The 24,489-nt window shown below is 44.7% G+C and overlaps 1 protein-coding gene across 1 annotated transcript in view; it reads left to right on the top strand.

Annotated features, from left to right (window-relative positions):
- LOC115474477 (sterol 26-hydroxylase, mitochondrial-like) overlaps positions 1–24,489 on the top strand; it is a 51,632-nt gene that overhangs the window by 21,905 nt on the left and 5,238 nt on the right. The window contains 6 exon segments of the mRNA XM_030209958.1: positions 8,978–8,992; positions 8,995–9,174; positions 18,946–19,109; positions 20,167–20,333; positions 21,081–21,162; positions 23,208–23,408. Of these exon segments, the coding sequence (XP_030065818.1) occupies positions 8,978–8,992; positions 8,995–9,174; positions 18,946–19,109; positions 20,167–20,333; positions 21,081–21,162; positions 23,208–23,408 (809 nt within the window).

Genomic DNA, 24,489 nt, shown 5'->3' with positions numbered 1-24,489 from the left:
TGAATAAGTTGTTGCATGAGGGGACTGTTCCTGCGGCTCTAAAAAGGGCTTCAGTTCATTCTTTATTGGATATGCCTGGAACAGACTTCCTGAGCCCATACGCCGTGCACCCTCCCTGCCCATTTTCAAGTCCTTACTCAAGGCCCATCTCTTCTCCCTTGCTTTTGGCGCCTAACCACCTTCCCCATTCCTGATACCTACACTGACTACATAGCTTATTACCTTTAGATTGTAAGCTCTCTTGAGCAGGGACTGTCCTTCCCGTTGTCTAAACTTGTACAGCGCTGCGTAACCCTGGCAGCGCTATAGAAATGCTAAGTAGTAGTAGTAGTAGTAAGGGGAGTGCTCTGGATTCTACTCAGGTTGTAAATTATCGTCCTATTTCATCTCTGAAATTTCTGGCCAGAATTTTGGAGAAGCTGGTGTTGGATCAATTGCAGGATTTTCTGGAACTGAATGAGTTGATTGATGTATTTCAATATGATTTTAGAAAAAAGCATTCAACTCTTTTAGATTCGATTCATGCTGGAGTTTATCCGGGCAAGGAATATCTTACGATATTCTTGGATGTTTCTGCCACCTTTGACACAATTCATCATGAAATATTGCTTAACAGGGTGTATTCCTTAAGTATTCAGGGTACTGTGTTGGAGTGGTTTCGCTCTTTTCTGTCTGACCGTTTGGGGGGGGGGATGGGGTTGGTTGTTTTTTTTTTATAGTTTTTATGGATGATGACAAGACTGCATGGTCTCTTATCAAAATGGGTATCCCTCAGGGTTCTGCCTTTTCTGCAATTTCATTTAAGTTTATTTGATGCCAATCTGTCATGTACTAGCACACTTGGGAGTCCATTACTATCTTTAAGCCAATGATATTTTTATTTTCCGGTGAAGTGATCTGTTCCTGATACTTTTGAGCTCATTTTCGAAACAGGACGCCCATCTTTGGACACAAATCAGAAGATGGACGTCCTTCTCACAGAAACGTCCAAATCAATATAATCGAAAGCCGATTTTGGACGCCCCCAACTGCACTCTGTCACAGGGATGGCCAAAGTTCACGGGGGCATGTCGGAGGCGTAGTGAAGGCGGGACGTGGGTGTGCCTAACATTTGGACGTCCTTGACCCATAATGGAAAAAAAGAAGGACATCCCTGACGAGCACTTGGACGTTTTCACCCGAACCTCTTTTTCTTACGACTAAGGCACAAAAAGGTGCCCGAAATGACCAGATGACCACCGGAGAGAAATCGGGGATCACCTTCCATTACTTCCCCCGTGGTCACTAACCCCCCTCCCACCCTCAAAAAACATCTTCCAAAATATTTTGTGCCAGCCTCAGATGTCATACTCAGGTCCGTGACAGCAGTATGTAGGTCCCTGGAGCAGTTTTAGTGGGTGCAGTGTACTTCAGACAGGCGGACCCAGCCCCATCCCCCTCCCCACCTGTTATGTTTGTGGAGAAAACAGCGAGCCCTCCAAACCCACCAGAAACCCACTGTACCCACATCTAGGTGCCCCCTTCACCCGTAAGGGCTATGGTAGTGGTGTACAGTTGTGGGTAGTGGGTTTGGGGGGGCTCAGCACACAAGGTAAGGGAGCTATGTACCTGGGAGCAATTTATGAAGTCCACTGCAGTGCCCTCTAAGGTGCCTGGTTGCTGTCCTGGCACGTCAGGGGGACCAGTGCACTACAACTGTTGGTTCCTCCCATGACCAAATGGCTTGCATTTGGTCGTTTCTGAGATGGACATCCTTGGTGTCGATTATCGCCCAAAATCAGAAACGTCCATGTCTAGGGACGACCAAATTTAAGGATTTGGACGTCCCTGACGGTATTTTCGAAACGAAAGATGGACGTCCATCTTGTTTCGAAAATACAGGTTTCCTCACCACTGGATGGGGATGTTTTGCGAGGACATCCAAATCAAAACTTGGACATCTCTTTCGAAAATGCCCCTCCACGTCTTTTCTGACAATGTACTTGCAAGCTAAGTGCCTGGTGTGGTGCCAACAAATTAAGGCTGAATCTAAGAAAACTCAAAAATTCTATTTCAAATCATTTTGACTCTGGGTCTTGGCCTAGTGCAGTGAATTTTGATGGTGCTGAAATTGCAATTACTACAGTTTGAGGCATATTTTCAAAGCACTTAGCCTTAAAACGTTCTATACTAACTTATGGAACTTTGTAAGTCTAAGTGCTTTGAAAATGAGTCCCTGAGTAATCTTGAATTCTAAGTTATCCCTTAAGTCTCATATGGTTATTCAGAAAGCTGCGATTATTGAGATGTCTGAAGAAACTGTTCACTGAAAGTTAATTTTCGGACTGTTCTACAGGCTTTGGTGCTAACAGTCTTGGATTAATGTAATTCTCTGTACCTTGGCCTCTTGCGGTCAATGATTCATTCCATGCAAATTGTGCAAAATTCTGCCACCCAACTCTTGGCTGGTTTGTCAAATTTTGACCATCTCTCTCCGACTTTGAGGAATTTGCATTGGCTACCAGTGTACTGGCGGATCAGGTTCAAGGCTATGACTCTGATTTTTAAAGCCGTGAGGGCTAACACACCTTCTTCACTGGCCTCTTCTTTTAGCTTTCATCAAACGTCTCTTAATTTTTGTTCTATTGATAAGTACTTATTAGATATTCCATCATTTAAGCAAGTCAGGCTTGAGGATAATCGGTCTGCTATGGTTCACATTTCTGGTGCCTCAATTTGGAATACCTTACCAGTGGAAATGTGAATGAAGTAATCAATTCTGCAATTTAAGAAACAGCTAAAATCACTCTTTTTTTTTTTTATTTTATTTTTTTTATTCAGGCTTTTGGAGTTGCTTTGTAGGAGGCTGCTCACTGTCAATTTGTTAGATGCCGTTTACATTTGCATTTAAGTATGTATTGTTTCTGTGTTAATGATTGTGTATGTTCCTGTATTGTAGACCGCCTAGGACAATTGGATAGTGAGGTTTACAAATATTTTAAATAAATATCTTTTTGAAGGTGCGGCCTCCAGAATTGTGCACAATATACTAAATGAGGTCTCACCAGAGTCTTATACAGGGGTATCATCACCTCCTTTTCCCTACTGGCCATTCCTCTCTCTATGCACTCAAACATCCCTCTAGCTATATCACCATCACCTTTTCTACCTGTTTGGCCACCTTAAGATCATCACATACGCTCACACCCAAGCCTGCTCCTCTTTTGAGTACAAAAGTTCTTCAGCCCCTAAACTGTACCACGAGGGACCGAAGAAGTCTGATTTTTGGACAATGGCCATGCAAATACTGCCGGCTACTTAGAGCATTAACATAAGACATAAGAGTTGCCCTACTGGGTCAGACCAAAGGTCCTTCTAGCCCAGAATCCTGCTTCCAACAGTGGTCAATCCAGGTCACAAGTTCCTGAAGAAGTCAAACTAGCCTTGGAGGCAGTTGTGCGCTGGGAGGAGCTGCGTGGGGCTCCTGTATATGTCTACCCAAAATGATGCAGTAAAAGGATGTAGGCAAAAAAAAAAAAAGAATACGCTGGATAAGGAGAAATCTTGCAGGGGGGGGGGGGGGGGTGATACTGTCTGGCAGCTGAAACGGTGCCCTAGAGGTTCATAGAAACAAAGAAACATGACGGCAGATGAAGGCCAAATGACCCATCCACTCTGCCCATCCTCTGTAACCCCTAATTCTTCCTGTTCCTAAGCGATCCCACATGCTTATCCCATGCCTTTTAAAATTCTGGAACAGTCCTCGACTCCACCACCTCCACCGGGAGACCATTCCACGCCTCCACCACCCTTTCTGTGAAATAATACTTCCTTAAATTACTCCTAAGCCTGTTCCCTCTTAACTTTGTCATATGCCCCCTCGTTCCAAAGCTCTCTTCCTGTACATAAATGCCCTTGAGATATTTAAACGTTTCTATCATGTCTCCTCTCTTCCAGCGTATACATGTTGAGGTTCATAAGCCTGTCCCTATATTTTTTGTATTCAAGACCGCTTACTAATTTCGTAGCCGCCCTCTGGACCGACTCCATTCTGTTTATATCTTTCCGTAGGTGCGGTCTCCAGAACTGCACGCAGTACTCCAAATGAGGCCTCACCAGAGACTTATACAACGGCACTATCACCTCCTTTTTCCTGCTGGTCATGCCTCTCTTTATGCAACCAAGCATCCTTCTGGCTTTGGCCGTCGCTTTTTCTACCTGTTTGAAAGCTTTAAGGTTATCAGACACAATCACCCCCAAGTCCCGCTCTTCCTTCGTACACTGAACCACTTCACCCCCTATACTGTACCTTTCCCTCGGATTCTTGCGACCCAAGTGCATGACCCTGCATTTTTTGGGATTAAACCTTAGTTGCCAAATATCAGTCCATTCCTCCAGCTTCGCTAGGTCCTTCCTCATGTCATTCACGCCCTCCAGGGAGTCCTCCCTGTTGCAGAGTTTAGTATCATCCACAAAGAGACAAACCTTACTAGACAGCCCTTCCGTAATATTGCTCACAAAGACATTAAAAAGAGACGGCCCTAGGACCGATCCCTGCGGTACTCCACTGCCAACATCCTTTTCTTCATAGCAAGCTCCATTTACCACCACCCTCTGTCTCCTACCATTCAACCAATTTTTTACCCAATCAGTTACTCTAGGTCCCGCACTGAGGCCACTCAATTTATTTATCAGTCGCCTGTGCGGAACCGTGTCAAAGGCCTTGCTGAAATCCAAGTATACCACATCAAGCGCCCCTCCCACATCCAACTGTTTGGTCACCCAGTTGAAGAAGCCAGTCAGATTCATCTGACACGACCTGCCACCAGTTAAGCCATGCTGCCTCGGGTCTCGCATTCCATGTAGTTCAAGAAATGTCTCAATCCTCCTTTTTATTTATTTATTTTAGTTATTTATGACATTTATATCCCACAATATTCCCACCCATGGGCAGGCTCAATGTGGCGTACAATAGTTAATAAGCAAACAATAGTACAAAGTACAGTAGACAAGGTCACAGGTGGGAGAGAGAAATGACTGATGAGGAAAAGGAAGAGAGGGTGGGTGATAAGTTATCACACATTGAGCTGTGGGCTAAAAGGGCGTGGCTCCTGTAGGACTCGTGGCGTATGCTCTGCCAAAAGGGAAGGTCTTGAGACGCTTCTTAAAGGTCGGGTGATCTGAAGTGAATTTGATCTCTCGAGGCAGCCCATTCCACAACGAACAAGGAGATGAAGGTGGCGTGCGTTGACGAGGTGCGGAGCAATGGCGTCAGTGCTTCACAATGACGAAGGGGTGGGTAGGGAGGGGGGGTTGGGGAGGAAAACCTTGCTAGCGCCCGTTTCATTTGCTCCAGAAACGGGTCTTTTTTACTAGTAATAATATAATACATGAACATTTTACCCAGACTGCTTTTTCTATTTCAGACACTGCCAATATTAGTACCCAGAAGGGAAATTTTAAAACTACAGTCAGATATAGGGACCTTTGTGTGGGCGGGTAGGCCGGCTAGGCTGTCGAAAAAAATCTTGTGGGGGAAGGTGGAAGAAGGTGGGAGAGGGATGCCAAATGTGCAGTGGCACTACTGGGCAGCCCAATTAAAACAGATAGGGGAGTGGAGTAAAGTAGATTTATCTCCAATTACTAGGCTAGAGCAAATTTTTGTTAGGGAAGGAAAGCTAGATGGTCTGCTGTGGGCCTCAGTCCCGGAGCAGACATACAAGGGCCTTACGCTGAATCCTTTTGTATCTCATCTCTTCACGGTGTGGGGGAGGCTGAAAAGGAAGGTAAGAGGGACAGGGAATAGATCTACATATGCATTGGCTCACACAGGAACCTGGGTTCCCAGGGGGAAGGGAAAATAAGGTATTCCAAAATTGGTTTCAAAAAGGGCTCATACGGTTTCATGAGTGCCTAGATGAGGGTCGAATACGCACATTTGAAGAACTACAGGAAATGTATGGGTTAGTAGAGTCCGATTTATATGCGTACATGCAGGTCAAACACTTTATTAGTACAGAGAAATGGGCCAGGGAGGAATTCAAAGACCAAGAGGGATTTGAAAAAGTATGGGGGGATATGGTTAAGTGGGGGAAAGGAATTTCACGGATATATGGACACCTCAGGGGGCAGAGTTTTATGAAAATGACCTATATGGAGGCATGGGAAAAGGACTTGAATCAGGATGTTTCGGAGGCAGAATGGAGGAGGGTATGCTTGGAAGTCAAGAAAGCCTCGGTGTGTGTGCTCATTAAAGAAAATGCGTATAAAGTGCTGAGCAGATGGTATTATACACCTGATAGAATTAAAAGAATGTTCCCTGAGGCTTCTGATAGCTGTTGGAGATGTGGAAGGAAGACGGGAACTTTTTTTCATATTTGGTGGAGGTGCAGTTTGATTCAACCTTATTGGAAAGATAAAACGGATAGGTTGTCTAAAGTTCTAGAAGGTACTTTTCCATGTGATCCTAAATGGTGCCTCCTGGGGTGGGGGAAGATGGCAACAGAGATTTAAGAGAATGGGGTTAGCCGCAGCAAAAACCACTATTGCAATGCATTGGAAAAAGTCCGCTGGGCCAACTGTAGGTAATTGGGCTGAGAAATTTAAAACCATTATAGAGTTGGAAAAATTGACTGATAAGCGTACGGGGAGATATAATCCAGAGGCACCTGAATGGATTCATCTAACAGATATTGAGGGGGTTTAGGGGGGTTTGGGCTGTTGGGGGCTCAGTTGTTGAGGGGTTAGTGTGGGGGGGGAGGGTGAGGGGGGGAAGGGTGGGGGGAATAGGGGGGATAAAAGGGTTATAAGCATAGTTAAAATAAAAATTAAATTGTTGCGTTGTCATGTGCTGGAGCCAATGGCTCGTTGTTATGTTTGAGATGTTATCTCAATAAAAATTCAAAGTTAAAAAAAAATAATATAATACACATAAATTAAAATATATTTAAAATAAGGTAAACATGGTTGAATGTAAGAGCAACAACCTACACAGGAACCACTGACAAACTACAAACACACGAGCCTAAAAATCAGTAGAGAGTTCACAAAGGGATCAGGTATTGAGGGCAGTGAGAAAGTGTGGTCTCAATTAAGTAAAATGTTCCAGAAAGCCCTCTTATACGACAGGTCCTTCAGCTGTTTACCTCTATAACATACCCACATGGCAAAATTTTGAAAGTGCACCTACATTTAGTATCTTAAAGCTTAGCATCCTAAATGTAGGTCTACTATTCATTCACCTATTTAGGGGATGTGCTAAAATATGTGTCCTTAATCCCACCATAGTACCTTGACCTCTACTTCTACTTAATACAAAAACTGCTACATTGGGTCAAACCAAAGGTACCATCAAAGCCCAGCATCCTATTCTGTGGCCAAAACAGGTCACAAACACCCAGCAGAATACCCCCCTCTCCCCCCACACCCAAATAAATAAAATCAGTCCTTTCCTTTTTACTTACATCCAGAGAAAAACAATAGCTTGCTTAGGGTCAAACACTACTACTACTACTTAACATTTCTAGAGCGCTACTAGGGTTACGCAGCGCTGTACAAATTAATAACTAAGGACGGTCCCTGCTCAGAAGAGCTTACAATCTAAAGGACGAAATGTCAAGTTGGGGTAGTCTCGATTTCCTGAGTAGAGGTGTTGTGATTAGGTGCCGAAAGCGACATTGAAGAGGTGGGCTTTGAGCAATGATTTGAAGATGGGTAGGGAGGGGGCCTGGCGTATGTGCTCAGGGAGTTTGTTCCAAGCATGGGGTGAGGCGAGGCAGAAAGGGTGGAGCCTGGAGTTGGCAGTGGTGGAGAAGGGTACTGAAAGGAGGGATTTGTCTTGAGAGCGGAGGTTACGGGTAGGGACGTAGGGGAAATGAGGGTAGAGAGGTAATGAGGGGCTGCAGATCGAGTGCTTCTTCCTCTATAACATTAGCAAAATTCGCCCCCTCCTCTCTGAGCACACCACTCGAACTCTCATCCACTCTCTCATTACCTCTCGCCTTGACTACTGCAACCTACTCCTCACCGGCCTCCCACTTAGCCATCTATCCCCCCTTCAGTCCATCCAGAACTCGGCCGCACGTCTTATCTTCCGCCTCAACCGATATACTCATATCACCCCTCTCCTCAAGTCACTTCACTGGCTTCCGATCAGATACCGCATACAGTTCAAGCTTCTCCTACTCACCTACAAATGCACTCGATCTGCAGCCCCTCCTTATCTCTCTACTCTCATCTCCCCTTATGTCCCCACCCTTAACCTCCGCTCTCTTGACAAATCCCTCCTTTCAGTACCCTTCTCCACCACCGCCAACTCTAGGCTTCGCCCTTTCTACCTCACTTCACCCCATGCTTGGAACAAACTCCCTGAGCCCATACGCTGGGCCCCCTCCCTACCCATCTTCAAATCATTGCTCAAATCCCACCTCTTCAATGTCGCCTTCGGCACCTAATCACTACACCTCCTCTCAGGAAATCTAAACTACCCCAACTTGACATTTCGTCCTTTAGATTGTAAGCTCTTCTGAGCAGGGACTGTCCTTATTTGTTAATTTGTACAGCGCTGCGTAACCCTAGTAGCGCTCTAGAAATGTTAAGTAGTAGTAGTAGTAGTAGTAGTATTTGTAGATTAGTAGGAGAAGCTTGAACTGTATGCGGTATCTGATCGGAAGCCAGTGAAGTGACTTGAGGAGAGGGGTGATATGAGTATATCGGTTAAGGCGGAAGATAAGACGTGCGGCAGAGTTCTGGATGGACTGAAGGGGGGATAGGTGGCTAAGTGGGAGGCCGGTGAGGAGTAGGTTGCAGTAGTCAAGGCGAGAGGTAATGAGAGAGTGGATGAGAGTTCGGGTGGTGTGCTCAGAGAGGAAGGGGCGAATTTTGCTAACACCAAGTCAATAATAGAGGCAGGATTAAAACTGAGGGCTGTTCCTCCACAATTAAGTGGAATTAACTCTAACTAAACCTAATACTCTACTTCTGTCTCTTTTATCCCTAGGGATCTCCTCCATTCTCTTGAGACCCGCATGGGCTGCTTGGAGAAAAAGATTCCAGCAGAGACTCAGAGGTTCATCGACTCCATCAGCTTTATGTTTATGAATTCAATCTATGCCACCGTTCTGCCCAAGTGGACCAGAACCATCCTGCCCTTTTGGAACCGCTATCTGGAAGGCTGGGACACCATCTTTGCATTCGGTGAGTGCCTTTGGTACGACTGACAGGCGAAGTAAGAAATCCGTCTGCCAGGTCATTCTGTCCAACTCGAGAAGCATCAGGCTAGAGTCAAACCGAAGTTCTTCTCCCCTTAGGTTCACCAGAGGGTTTCAACCCAATCAGATCTGCTTCCCCAATCTGCTAAGGGGTCCTTTTAGAAAAGTGCAAGAAAAAATGGCCTTGGCACACCCTTACGCAGGTCTTTCCTGCACACTAAGGCCATTTGTTTCCACAGCCAGAAAATTGCCGATGTCCAGTTTCTGGCATTATTGGCCATGTGCTAACGTTATCATTAAAAAGGATTAGTGTGTGAGCACTTACTGACATGTTTTCTGTAGGTCCATCATGCACTAATCAGTTAGCATACAAATGCCCACTCTCTATCCCCAGACACCACCCCCCCCCCCCCCCCCCCCCCCACCATGAAAAAAATAAAATGTATTTTTAGCATGGAGAAATAAATAACGATGATTGGCCTAAAATAAGCAGAAATTGAAGTGTCTGTCAAGTACAGAAACCTTTTCTGACCTTCACAGAGATCATAAAGATTCATAGAAATAAGATAGGGGAAGGGGACTTCCACATACTCAAATACAGCTATGCAGATACAGGTCAATGCTGCATGATAGGTAGTGAGCATTTGTAGAAGCAAGATAAGGGCAGAAGACCTTGTGGAGGATATACAGTTCCTTGGTAATGGGCATGGGGCCTAAAGGTAAATTAACAGAGCCAGGGTTTGCATGATTGATATGCCTTGCAGCTCCGAGTTAAGTCACATCTATCCATAAGAATTTCTTGTATAAAAATGTGTTGTTTTCTGCAAACGTTTTCGAAGGTGTTGTTGTGTCGTATGTCTTTGAGCAATGCATTCCACCATTTAGCCGCATTGTATGGAAAGCTGGCAGAATGGGTTGATTTATAGATCAGCTGGAGAAGTGGACAAGTAGGTGGTCTCTTAGCTTCTCCTTGAGATTAGGTAGCGGTAGCTCTATTAGTGATATCATATAGCTTCGAGCAGTGCCTTTGACAATTTGGCGTACAGAAGCAGATTTTGAAAAACCACTCTTGCTGTTATTGGTAGCCAGTACAGGGATTGCAGCAGTGGTGCAGCATGATCGTATCTGGAATATCCCGCAGACCAGACACACAGAGATATTTTGTACTGTTTGTAGCTTTTTGAAGATGTATTCCCTGCATCCTGCATAGTCTGCATTGCAGTAGTCTATCTAACTTTGAAAAGTAGGCTCTTAGTCAACGCAGTCGTCATAGCAATCTGAATACTTTTGATGTTAGGGCAGCCACTTGTGGTTCTAATGTTAGTTGATGGTCAAGTATTATGCCCAGCCCTTTGATGTTAGTGTTGAGGGAATATTCTGTTCACTCGATAGAGAATTTATAACTATTGGTCTTAAGTAGAGAAGTGTGGTAGCTGTGTTAGTCCACTCTTAAAGGCTATTGATAACTGTTGGTCTGAATGGGCTGGCTATCGTCATGAACTTCGTTTTCTCTCTGTTAAGTTTCAACTTAAAGGCTGTGGCTTAGGATTCCATCAAATCAAGCGCACATTTGACGTCTCCTAGCATCTTCCAACGAATGCTGTAGGGGATGCAGAGAGTGGCTTCATTATGTTGGATTTGCCCGCTGGCAGTAATGAATTAGAAGGAGGTAATATCTCGGATACCAAAATGTATCTGCAATCTCCGCCCCTCAGCTTAGGATGGCAGAACTCCTTGGGTTGCAATAGCTTTGCATTTCGGTAGATTCAGGCACCAAATATACTTCACTGGGTCACTGAACTAGTGGATCCATCTTCAGGGCCGGCGCCACCATTCGACAGAGTAGGCACTTGCCTGGGGTGGCAGGCAGCGTCTGGAGGGCAAAGAGCAGCCACAGTCAAACTCTCAAAACAAAAACAATAGGTCCTGCTAGCTGCACAAGCTCAAAGAAACATCGATGCAGGGAAGAGGAGAAATGTTCAAGCTGCCTTCATTATGGAGTCCAATCTATACTATAAGATACATTGAAAAGACTTTTTGGGATAATGTGGGATATAAACGTCACAAATAAATAAGCTGCACTAAGCACTAACGCATACTTACTGCGGCTTAAAATGGCATACTGTGAGGGGCGCGGAGGCATCCCGCAGTAATTTTCCATGTGCGTGCACTACCTACGTGGATATAAATAAAATTGTGAGTACAGTTACAGACAATACAATCGACTTTAAAAAGGCATTTAAAGAGTACACGACGGTTGATTCTGATGATGATGGTTGTAATGAAGATGTCAATGATACAGAGCAACTGTCCCTGATTGACATCAGTGGGATACTAAACTTGACTGCTGTCAGCAGTGTTAGCACTGGGGTCTGTGCTAATGTTAGCATGATACAGCTACCAAGACATGTTATACATTGAGCCATGTGGTGAGGCATAATCGAACGGGGCGCCCAAGGTTTCCTGAGGACGTCCTTGCAGGAGGTCCCCGCGAAGGGGCGTGGAAACCCATATTATCGAAACAAGATGGGCGCCCATCTTTCGTTTTGATAATACGGTCGGGGACACCCAAATCTCAACATTTAGGTCGTCCTTAGAGATGGTCGTCCCCGATTTTCAGCGATAATGGAAACCCGAGGACGCCCATCTGAGAAATGACCAAATCCAAGCCATTTGGTCGTGGGAGGAGCCAGCATTCGTAGTGCACTGGTCCCCCTCACATGCCAGGACACCAACTGGGCACCCTACGGGGCACTGCAATGGACTTCAGAAAAAGCTCCTAGGTACTTAGCTCCTTTACCTTGTGTGCTGAGCCCCACAAACCCACTCCCCACAACTGTACACCACTACCAAAGCCCTTACGGGTGAAGGGGGGCACCTACATGTAGGTACAGTGAGTTTGTGGTGGGTTTTGGAGGGCTCACATTTACCACCACAAGTGTAACAGGTAGGGGAGGGATGGGCCTGCTGCACCTGCCTGAAGTGCACTGCAGTACCCACTAAAACTGCTCCAGGGACCTGCATTCTGCTGTCGTGGAGCTGGGTATGATATTTGAAGCTGGCATAGAGGCTGGAAAAAATATTTAGAAAATTTCTTTTAGGGTGGGAGGGGGTTAGTGACCACTGGGGGAGTAAGGGGAGGTCATCCCGGTGGTCATCTGGTCATTTAGAGCACATTTTTGTGGCCTGGTCGTAAAAAAAAAAAAGGACCAAGTAAAGTCGCCCAAGTGTTCGTCAGGGACGCCCTTCTTTTTTCCATTACTGGCCGAGGACGCCCATGTGTTAAGCACACCCCAGTCCCGCCTTCACTATGCTTTTGACTCGCCCCCGGGAACTTTGGTCGTCCCTGCGACAGAAAGCAGTTGAGGACACCCAAAACGGCTTTCGATTATGCCGATTTGAGTGACCCTGTGAGGACGCACATCTTGCGATTTGTGTCGAAAAATGGGCACCCTTCTCTTTCAAAAATAAGCTTGATAGTGACAACAGATCCTGATCAAACAAAAGTTAGTAACCAGCAGTACAGTCATTTGTGTCACATTACATTTGGAAAACGTGAGGCCCTATGGATTGCGGCAATTCATCTGATATTTGTGCAGGTGAATCATTCATTATCCCATGCCCAACTAGATGTAATTCAATGTTATTCATGTGGAGTTGTAAATTTTGAAAAAAATATGCAAAAGCAATGGAACCACTAGCACTAGCGTTTAGATTAATTACAGGGAGACTGTGGATGTTTTTACCGCATGTTATTGCAAAAGTTAGTTCAACTTCGTTTTAAACTTAGGAAATTAGCTTTTGACAGTTTTCAGTAGTGTATTCCACTGGTAAATGCAAATGTTGTCTGGAATTGGAACTCAATTCAAGCATTTACTGGCCTTTGATCCAAACGCCATGACTGATACGACCAGAAGAGATGCCATTTTTGCCACTATTTATTTCCCATAGTACAAACTGGAGTGGGTTCCTCCAGAAAAAAAGAGAAGAGTTCACCCAGTTGTTTGTTGACACTGTTGTGAGGGCTAAAGGATCTGACAAACAGTCCACGAGTCAATCTACAGCAAGACTGTACAACGATGACTATGGTTATGACGATATCACAAAAAGCATCTCCAAAAGGACTCAAAGTCCGCATACAGTTTAAACTTCTCTTACTGACCTTTAAGTGCATCCACTCTGCAGCCCCCCCATTACCTCTCCACTCTGATCTCTCCCTACATTCCTCCACCTGAACTCCGCTCACTGGACAAATCTCTCTTGTTGTCCCCCTTCTCCTCCTCCACTGCTAACTCCAGGCTTCATTCCTTTTCCCTCGCGGCATCTTATGCCTGGAATCAACTTCTTGAACCTATACGTCTAGCACCATCTGTACCTGTTTTCAAATTCATGCTGAAAACCCACCTTTTCACTGCTGCTGTTGGCTCCTAGCCTCTACTCATTTGCCCTCCCTTGTTCCTTCCTTCCTTCTCACCCAGTACTTCCCTCATCCGTAACTGTCTTGTCTGTCTGTATTATTTAGATTGTAAGCTCTTTTGAGCAGGGACTCTTTGTGTGAGGTGTTCAGCGTTGCGTGCGTCTGGTAGGGCTATACAAATGCTAATAATAAAAGAAAAAGCTATAAAACCTTTATCATCAAAACTTCAAAAACATGATATCTGCAGTCTTTGCCAATACAGAACACAACCATCATATATTTTCAAAGTAAGAATGCAGCCAAAGTTTTAACTGAAATTCAGGTTACCCACTTAAAGAGCTTTGCCTGATCCAACTTCATCAGGGTTGTCACGTTACTAAAACAAGCACACAAGTCTACAACAAGAATAAAAGAAGATCTCAAATGTAGGAAAGTACTTACTTTAAATGCTCTAAGTATAGCTGCTTCTTACAGACACCGGCACGTGCTTTTTAAGATCTTACCCCGCTCAACATATTTTTAAGTGAAAGTCACATATGCATCTGCTGATGAATTGGCTTGCTAGAATGTGGGAGTTTCTCATTATGGAGACACTAGCAAGTGAAAAGCATCTCAAGAACCATGTTATTGAGCAGTGGCATTCCTAGGGGGGCTGACACCCGGGGCAGATCGCCAATGCGCCCTGCCCCCCGGGTGCAGCGCCCCCCCCCCCCCCCCCGCCAAGAGAACCCCGATCCCCCGGCGAAAGAACCCCCCCGGTGCACGCTGTTGGGGGGGGGGTGCCGCACGCCTCCAGCTCTTCGTTTTCATGCTCCCTCTGCCCCGGAACAGGAAGTAACCTGTTCCGGGGCAAAGGGAGCATGAAAACGAAGAGCCGACAGGCGCACGGCACCCCCCCCCAGCGGCGTGCACCCGGGGCGGACCGCCCCCACCGCCCCCCCCCCCCCCCCCCCCCCCTTGGTACGCCACTGTTATTGAGAAAGCTGGGATACCTTTCTTAAACTTTAGTGGATATTTTTTAAAATGTCCTACACCTGCCCACTGGAAATATTTCTGCAGCTGTCTCGTAGCTATTGGTGCTTTGTCTTTTTGTTGTTTCCTGATTATTTCTATTTTTCCCCTATGTCACAGTGGCATAAGCAGACATTTTTTTTTAATTTATCATTTTACTTAATTACATTCACATTTATCACATAAATGTAAGGAAATACAGAAATTAATATAAAAAGGAAAACATTTTCTCTCAACAATATATATTTACATAATTGTCCACAATTGGAAGATCCAAGATCAGGAAAACAATCTTAAAGAAAGTAAGAAAAACTCAAAATGGTTAATCTTACACTTCACATTTTCTGAGGGAGGAAGGTTAATCGGTTATTGCAGCCAGTACAGTGGTAACTGAAGGAAGTTGCTGCAGAGGATTCTTCATCTGTTTCCACAAACTCTTATAATTTCTTAGGTTCAAACAAATAAGTAATAAGGAAATAAAACACTTGGGAATCGCGCTAGGAAGGTCCCACCTAGGGCAATGATTCCTGGCTTAAAAGCCAAGACTTCACACCTCCCAGTCTGTGATTCCCTTGATGTGTCAGGAAATATATGCATCTTTGAACCCAAAAAACTATCAACCATGTATCGGAAATACAATTTCAAAACATTGTTCCTATCTAAATCAAAAGACGAAAGTCACTAATAATAACTCTATCTATAACTTCTGAATTTTCCAAAATGTCGGTTAAACTTACATCTCTTTTCTCTGATAAGGAAGATTTATAAAGGAAATATAATTTTAGTCACCAAAAGGTGGCTATCAGTAGGTATTAGCAAAGTATCAGAGAAATATTTCTTCAAGAATTCAGTAGCTGATATATACAGTGGTGGAAATAAGTATTTGATCCCTTGCTGATTTTGTAAGTTTGCCCACTGACAAAGACATGAGCAGCCCATAATTGAAGGGTAGGTTATTGGTAACAGTGAGAGATAGCACATCACAAATTAAATCCGGAAAATCACATTGTGGAAAGTATATGAATTTATTTGCATTCTGCAGAGGGAAATAAGTATTTAATCCCTCTGGCAAACAAGACCTAATACTTGGTGGCAAAACCCTTGTTGGCAAGCACAGCGGTCAGACGTCTTCTGTAGTTGATGATGAGGTTTGCACACATGTCAGGAGGAATTTTGGTCCACTCCTCTTTGCAGATCATCTCTAAATCATTAAGAGTTCTGGGCTGTCGCTTGGCAACTCGCAGCTTCAGCTCCCTCCATAAGTTTTCAATGGGATTAAGGTCTGGTGACTGGCTAGGCCACTCCATGACCCTAATGTGCTTCTTCCTGAGCCACTCCTTTGTTGCCTTGGCTGTATGTTTTGGGTCATTGTCGTGCTGGAAGACCCAGCCACGACCCATTTTTAAGGCCCTGGCGGAGGGAAGGAGGTTGTCACTCAGAATTGTACGGTACATGGCCCCATCCATTCTCCCATTGATGCGGTGAAGTAGTCCTGTGCCCTTAGCAGAGAAACACCCCCAAAACATTACATTTCCACCTCCATGCTTGACAGTGGGGACGGTGTTCTTTGGGTCATAGGCAGCATTTCTCTTCCTCCAAACACGGCGAGTTGAGTTCATGCCAAAGAGCTCAATTTTTGTCTTATCTGACCACAGCACCTTCTCCCAATCACTCTCGGCATCATCCAGGTGTTCACTGGCAAACTTCAGACGGGCCGTCACATGTGCCTTCCGGAGCAGGGGGACCTTGCGGGCACTGCAGGATTGCAATCCGTTATGTCGTAATGTGTTACCAATGGTTTTCGTGGTGACAGTGGTCCCAGCTGCCTTGAGATCATTGACAAGTTCCCCCCTTGTAGTTGTAGGCTGATTTCTAACCTTCCTCATGATCAAGGATACCCCACGAGGTGAGATTTTGCGTGGAGCCCCAGATCTTTGTCGATTGACAGTCATTTTGTACTTCTTCCATTTTCTTACTATGGCACCAACAGTTGTCTCCTTCTCGCCCAGCGTCTTACTGATGGTTTTGTAGCCCATTCCAGCCTTGTGCAGGTGTATGATCTTGTCCCTGACATCCTTAGACAGCTCCTTGCTCTTGGCCATTTTGTAGAGGTTAGAGTCTGACTGATTCACTGAGTCTGTGGACAGGTGGCTTTCATACAGGTGACCATTGCCGACAGCTGTCTGTCATGCAGGTAACGAGTTGATTTGGAGCATCTACCTGGTCTGTAGGGGCCAGATCTCTTACTGGTTGGTGGGGGATCAAATACTTATTTCCCTCTGCAGAATGCAAATAAATTCATATACTTTCCACAATGTGATTTTCCGGATTTAATTTGTGATGTGCTATCTCTCACTGTTACCAATAACCTACCCTTCAATTATGGGCTGCTCATGTCTTTGTCAGTGGGCAAACTTACAAAATCAGCAAGGGATCAAATACTTATTTCCACCACTGTAGGATATTATAGGTAAATTTATCATTCTCAAGTTATTTTCCCTTAATTGGTTCTCCAGAAATTCCAATTTTTACAAGAAAGATAACTATTCTTCACTACCAAATTATCTGATTTTCATAGAGAAGCCATTTCTGTAATCAAAGTCTCTATTTTTATATCTTGGACTTCCACTTTGTTAGATAAGTATTAATATAAATTCTTTAACTCACATAGTGAAAAATTTTAAACATCTGAAGAACAGAGTTATTCACATTCTGCTGCAGTTCCTAAAGTACGTCCATTATGACATTATTGGCTTCACCAAGTCCAATTTCTCCACAGAAACCGCTCCAGATATCTTCAGGGGGGGGGGGGGAAAGAGCTCACTCTCCAATCCCCCAGTTGGTTTATTATACGAGTCGATGCTGCGCCAGGACCTCCTCGGGTCACGTGAAAATCCTAACCCACTTCGGGCGTTTCCATTATTGACCTCCATAGCGAAGCATTACTATTTCCGGGTCTTGGAGGGGTCGTGCCAACAGGGGGACTCAAAGTCACTCCCTCCACTGAGATTCGGCAATAAAGCCTTGCTGTTCCCCGAAGCAAGAACCGATATCCCCGACGTTATGACCCCGAATCTCCAAAATAAACTGAGAAGTGGTGGGAACCCCAGCCATGTTCGAGGAGGACAGCACCATGGCTTTGCCTTTTCTCTTCCCCATTCTCTGGGGAGCGCGCCCTCTTCTTCAGGCATTCTGGTGTAAAACGGGAACTCAACTAGCGTACGTCCTCCCTCAACGCCATCTTGGATCCTCCAGGTTGGGACACTCTTTGTCTGGTTTCTCCTCAGAGGCCTGTCTGATATGGGTAACCCTACAGCATAGCCCTCTGAGTCATTGAAGCACGGAAGCCCCTCCACCACTTACAAGGTGGTGTGTCCCTTCGGAGGGGATAAGCAGACATTTTTAACAGGTGGTGCGCCCCACTGGTACCATAAAATCACGTGCTCCACTCCAGTCCTCGCCCGGACAGTGGCAGCAGCCTGCACTGGAGCTTTCTCTGTGAACCGTTCCGCCCTTCACAAAACAGGAAGTTGCAGCAGACAGGGCGGGACGGTTCACAGAGAAAGTCCCAGTGCAGGCTGCAGGCAGCCTATGAGTGCTGCTGCCGCTGCCCAGGCGGAAGGAGATGATTTTAAGGTGTGGGTGGGGAAGGGGCCAGTCTGACAAGGGGTATGTTCACAACACGCACAACTGGAATAAATGTCACTACTATGTCAGTATTGTTGGTGAATCCTGATTGTTAACCTTGGGTAGTATTAAATAAAGCAGCCTCTGAAGTATGTTTGATTTTATCTATAAAATATATTTATTGAAACAAAACCCAGAGGTTAAGGTAAAAACAATACCCTCAGGCTGCATCAGGGGTAAAACTAAAAAAGAAGGGTTGTGGGAATACACCCCTAAAAATTAATAACAAATTGGACCCTCTGCGCTTCTCTCGTTACTAAGCCTCCAACACTCTGTGATGCTGACCACGTCGGGCATTGTTTTTACCTTTACCTCTGGGTTTTGTTTCAATAAATATATTTTATATTTGTATCAGTCTGCTTTTTTGAGTCTGTATCTACTTTAGCAAGTAGACTGTTGCCTTTTTGTTGTTTTTTTTTGGTTTGTTTGATTTCATCTGCTTTGTTTGGTATCCCTACTATTGGTATCTCAAGCAGTATAGATCTGATGAGGATAAATGCTTTTTTTAATACATGGATCCTCTCTGTACTAGTTAGATACTCAGTGATGTTTTCAAAACAAGGTATTAATACAGAAAGTCAGCTCGGGGCACAGTCTGAACTTCTGGGTTGCTTGTGTTTCTTCTGGTGAACTTTGTCTCAGGAAAGAAACTGATCGATGAGAAGATGGAGAAAGTGCAGGCGAGGCTGCAGAATGGTGAGGAGGTAGAAGGCGAATACCTCACCTACCTACTGTCCAGTGGGAAGCTGAGCAGCAAGGAGGTGTACGGCAGTGTGGCTGAGCTGCTGCTGGCAGGCGTGGACACGGTATGTATGTATTCCGGAGGAGAGAAGATGGAAGGGAAAGAAGTTTCTGTCATTTGTTTAGATTGGTTGGCAGGGGAGTTGATAAATACAAAGTGCTTTGAAACAAGATTTGAGCATTGAGGAGACAATTTTGTAACGAGGCGCTTACACTGATGTGGGCATTATATGCATAAATGTACTGTATATGGACTCTGATATGCGCGTGTGCAGCTATACACATAAATATCAATAGTCCCCCTAAACGTAATTCTGTTAGGGCGCCTAAATGATGGGGGTTGAGTATGGACGGAGCTGCTGCTTATGCACACAGGGCGATTCTATATAAGGCGCAATAATGAGTAGCGCACATTAAATTTACACCCTCTACTCAATTGAGTAATGAGTCAATTAGTGATAATTGGCCAACCAATTATCACTAACTGGCAATAATTGGAATTTACGTTCGCTTCTTTTTAGGCGTATCCTAAAAAGAGGAACATGTAAATTGCAACACGTGTAGCTGAAGAGGGGGTGGTAACCATTGGAGGAGTGTAGGTATGTCAAAGGCGTCAACTACATTTACGCGTATTGTTATAGAATTCGGGGGGAACAAACGTACATTTAGGAGCGGGCATTTACACCAGGTTTTCAGTGACATGACCCTGCCTAAATGTACGCGAATTCCACAGCCTATGTGCTGTTCTATAAACCGCATCTTACTGTAGATGCAGCTTATAGAATAGAGCTACGCGTGTTATTCCGACACGTCTACATTTTAGATGTCATTTACTGAATCCAGCCCACAATGTATAGAATACGATGAGTTACACATGCCCTTGCCATATTTGGGTGACCCGATACCAGGTTACTCTAGTACTCTAAAACTGTATCTGGATGCCCAAATACCATTTCAGAACAGGCTCTCACCCTGTGGCATCAAGGTGCCCGCTTATATACTCACCTAGTTGTTGCTTTTTGTAGATAAAACACTAACCAGAGGTAAACTAGGCCGTCTTCATTATTTTGCTTGTTCCAATTGATCATTAATACATTGCATGTACCCCATTCTGCCTCGTAGACTTCCAACACATTGTCTTGGACTCTGTACCACCTAGCGAGGGATCCGGAGATTCAAGACTCTCTTTATCAAGAGGTGATCCGCATTGTCCCTGGTGACCAGATCCCTACCAACGAGGATATCGCCAGAATGCCGTTACTGAAGGCGGTCGTTAAAGAGACCCTACGGTACAGCACTAGAGGAAGGGGGAAAAACTTTGTTACAAAATTGGTGGGAGATTAAACTCATTAATTAGACTCCATAATAGAGAACTAGAGGGATAGAGGAAGAATCATTAATAAGACTCTACAATGTTGCAACGGAGTGTGGCAGTCATTAATAGCACCTTTCAATACATCACAGGTGGGGGGTGGGGGAGTCAGTAAAGTAACAATCTCTGGGCTAGATTCATTGTGCGCTAACGCCATTAACAAGCATTACATGGAGCTAAATAATGTGTTAATATATGTTATTTTTTCAAAAACTAACATGTGGTTGCAAAATATTGTGATAATCACAACTGTAATTTCACCTTATAGCTTTCGCAACCATGTCAAGAGAAAGTAGAGTATTAAGGAGGAAAAAGTCTCTGTGCGTCATTGGTCTGAATCTATCTTGCTTGCAGACTCACAGAACAGCACTTCTTCATTGGCTAAAAAAAACCCTCCAACTTAATTCACTTTCCTCTTTATGATTTTCTAATTTTATGATTTTTATTTTTTATTTATGAGCAATCAAAAAAATTCATTGAGTATTGCAAATAGGAAAGTGCTCTTTATGAACTGCTGCCCTCTGTATTCCTAGCTAAATATTTAATATTTTCCATTGGGTAACAATTGTTACATCATGCTCTAATCATTTTTATACAACAGTGTTCAGTGATTAAAGTGGAGCAGATTAACGGTGTCTCTTTTTTACCTGATTCTAACTGGCAGGATGTATCCTGTGGTGCCCTCCAACGCCAGAGTCGCTTTTGAGAAGGAGATTGTCATTGACGACTATTCCTTCCCCAAAAATGTAAGTTGGTGGGTTTAGAAGGTGTCAGTCAGTAGGTGAAAAATCACAAACGTGAGTGGAAATGGATCCAACCCTTAGCTTCACTGTATGTTCTCCAATTAGGCTTGCAGATATGAATATAGTATTTTAATAATTCAATAACATTCAGCAGAAAATTGAATACTGAGCAGTGGAGAACTGTGAGTAATGTCAGCCTGGTCCAGGGATTTATACATTTGCTATTAAACTCTGCTGATATGGGCACATTTTGCTGCAATTAAAAAAAAAAAAGCTGGTCAGAGAAAGCACTAACAGATGCCAAGTGTGGTGGACCATCCGAAAATGCGGCAAGTAAAGCTCTTGCTGCACGACCATTTCGGTAGTGGTAAGGGCTCCCGTGCTATCCCGGCAGCATGTGGCACTGCCCGATTACCGCTGTATTTTTGTAGCACCGGATTGACGACACACCAGGGTTGGGAAGTACTACTACTTAGCATTTTTATAGCGCTACAAAGCGTACACAGCGCTGCACAAACATAGAAGAAAGACAGTCCCTGCTCAAAGAGCTTACAATCTAATAGACAAAAAATAAAGCAAGCAAATCAATTAATGTGTAGAGGAAGGAGGAGAAGAGGGTAGGTGGAGGCGAATTGATACGAGTCAAAAGCAATGTTAAAGAGGTGGGCTTTCAATCTAGATTTAAAGATGGTCAAGGATGGGGCAAGACGTAGGGGCTCAGGAAGTCTATTCCTGCGGTAGCCCGGCGGTACTTCCTGTTTCGCGAGCGGTAAGCCTGCGATGGGCTTACTGCTGCTTAGTAAAAAGGGGCCCTAAGCTCTTCCCGACCAACAATCCAGGGTATAAATCTAGACGGATTTAAGTATAGTAGTGCTCTGCAAATGAAAAGAGCTGCAAAAAAAAGGTATTTGCCTTCTGTCACACAACATGGGAGCGCTACCCCTAGAGAGGGCCTTCAAATGAATGCGACACTCCTAAAGAGAGAAGATGATGAGAGACTGCGAGAGTCTTTGAATGAGTGTGAAACACTCCTGAGAGAAGGGACTCAAGAGGGTCTCTCTTACTAAGGCGTGCTCATGTTTTTGGGGCACGCTAAATGTTAGAGATGCCCGTAGAAATGCATTGGCATCTCTGATGTTTAGCATGCATCAAAAACGTGAGCACACCTTAGTAAAAGACCCTCTCAGAGAATAAGAGAGTGAAAAGAGCCTTCAAATGAGCGTGAAACACTCCTAATGAGTGACAGAAGAGTGAGGGATCCTTCAAATGAGCGTGACACAGTTCTAATGAGTAAGAGAAGAGGCTCAGTGAGTTTAACACTCTTCAAATGAGTGTGACACACTTAGCCTCGCTGTACTGATCGTAACGTGGCAGTTCCTGATCCATGTTTTACCACCTCATTTCAGGCAGAGAGCAAGTAGTGAGGAAGTACAGTTGGCAACTGGGTTCAGATTTGACAGACAGGTTCAATCCAGTGCTAGGTTTACCCCACTGCATGCAGGGACTTGTAGTCTTGCTTTTCTTGTGGAATGCAGTAGGGAAACTGAAACAAGGAACTACTGCAGAATGTAACTGAATTAAGCCCAGAACTGAAAAAAAGCTTCTTGAGTGAATCTGGAGGCAGAGAGCTGTCGAGGATTAGGGGGTAGAGTTTGTTTCCATCTTTCTTTCCTTCAAACAGGGTGGTGTGGCCACTCAGGACACAAGGGAAGCTCGGGTGTGAAAATCGCGCCTCTTCCATTGGCTTCCCTTGCAAATTGGGAAGGGTACGTCGCACAGGGCGAGCCAGGCTTGCTACGCTCCTGCCTGCAAACCTTCATCACTGAGGGTTAGGAACTGGCTCTCAGGGTTAGGCCTGCCGAGATTGGCCCCTACTGAAGCCCAGTTGTCTTCAGAATGTGGGGATCGGAAGCAGGACTGGCTCATCTGTCTGGGTGACATGGAGTCAGTTGCTAACCCAAAAGCATAAACCCACTGTAGCAAACGTAACACAAAGAACTGGATGCACTCTGGACAAATTATTCTGTGCATTCTTCTCCTTTCTCCAGACCCTCTTCCACTTAGCCCATTATGCACTCTCTCACGATGAGACCAACTTTCCACGGCCACACACCTTTCTTCCCCAGCGCTGGTTGCGTGATGTCGGTATGAAGCACCATCCCTTCAGCTCCATCCCCTTTGGATATGGCGTGCGTGCCTGCGTCGGGCGCCGGATTGCTGAGCTGGAGATGCACCTGGCACTCTGCAGGGTAAGAGTTAAATGCAGGTATATTTCATATATCCTTGCACAAGCAGTTTACAATGTAAGGGGCCGCTTTTACTGAACTTTAGTGCACGCTAATTCTGTTAGCGTTTGCAAAATGCTAAGAAGCCCAATTTAAACCTATGGGCTTCTTGGTATTTAGTGCACACTAAGCTTTAATAAAAGAGCCCCTCAATTTGTATTTGAGGCAGTGGGCGGTGAAGTGCATGAGGCATGCAAGAAGAGGATAAAGCCATGAAGACTACTTACATAAGTAATGCCATACTGGGAAAAGACCAAAGGTCCATCGAGCACAGCATCCTGTCCCCGACAGCGGCCAATCCAAGTCAAGGGCAACTGGCAAGCTACCCAAACGTACAAACATTTTATGCAAGTTATTCTCGAAATTGTGGATTTTTCCCAAGTCCATTTAGTAGCGGTCTACGGACTTGTCCTTTAGGAAACCGTCCAACCCCTTTTTAAACTCTGCCAAGCTAACAGCCTTCACTACGTTCTCTGGCAAGGAATTCCAGAGTTTAATTACGCGTTGGGTGAAGAAACATTTTCTCCTATTTGTTTTAAATTTACTACATTGTAGTTTCATCGCATGCCCCCTAGTCCTAGTATTTTTGGAAAGCGTGAACTTCTAGGAACAACTTATTCCCACTACATTCTGGGACTTGTAGTCCAGTTTTATAGACTCTAAATATACTACGAAGTCTCAAGTTTCTTTATTGCGTGATATACCACTTAAGGCAGATGCCATCCAAGAGTTGCACAAAATGAACTACAATATTCATAAGAGCAGAGAGGAGAAAACAGAAAGGAGAAAGAGGGGAGAGCCAAAAGTGCACATAATACAAAATTAGTCATAACACAAAAGGGAAGGTAACAGACCACACTGCACACTCAGGCACCAAATCACGTGACCCCTCTTAACAGATAACTTGCCTCCCTGTTTACAAAGCCGAACAGCAATGCCGACACAGACTATTCAAAGTGAACGGGCTGTGTCTGTGTTACCGCAGCAATCAAATAAGGGTAGAGGTTGAACCAGTGGCGTTCCTAGGTGGGCTGACACCCAGGGC

This window comes from Microcaecilia unicolor, chromosome 7 (genome assembly GCF_901765095.1).
Source record: "Microcaecilia unicolor chromosome 7, aMicUni1.1, whole genome shotgun sequence".
Classification (NCBI taxonomy): domain Eukaryota; kingdom Metazoa; phylum Chordata; class Amphibia; order Gymnophiona; family Siphonopidae; genus Microcaecilia; species Microcaecilia unicolor.
The sequence above is the reverse complement of the archived record's forward strand: the minus strand, read 5'-3'. Positions and strand labels throughout refer to the sequence as shown.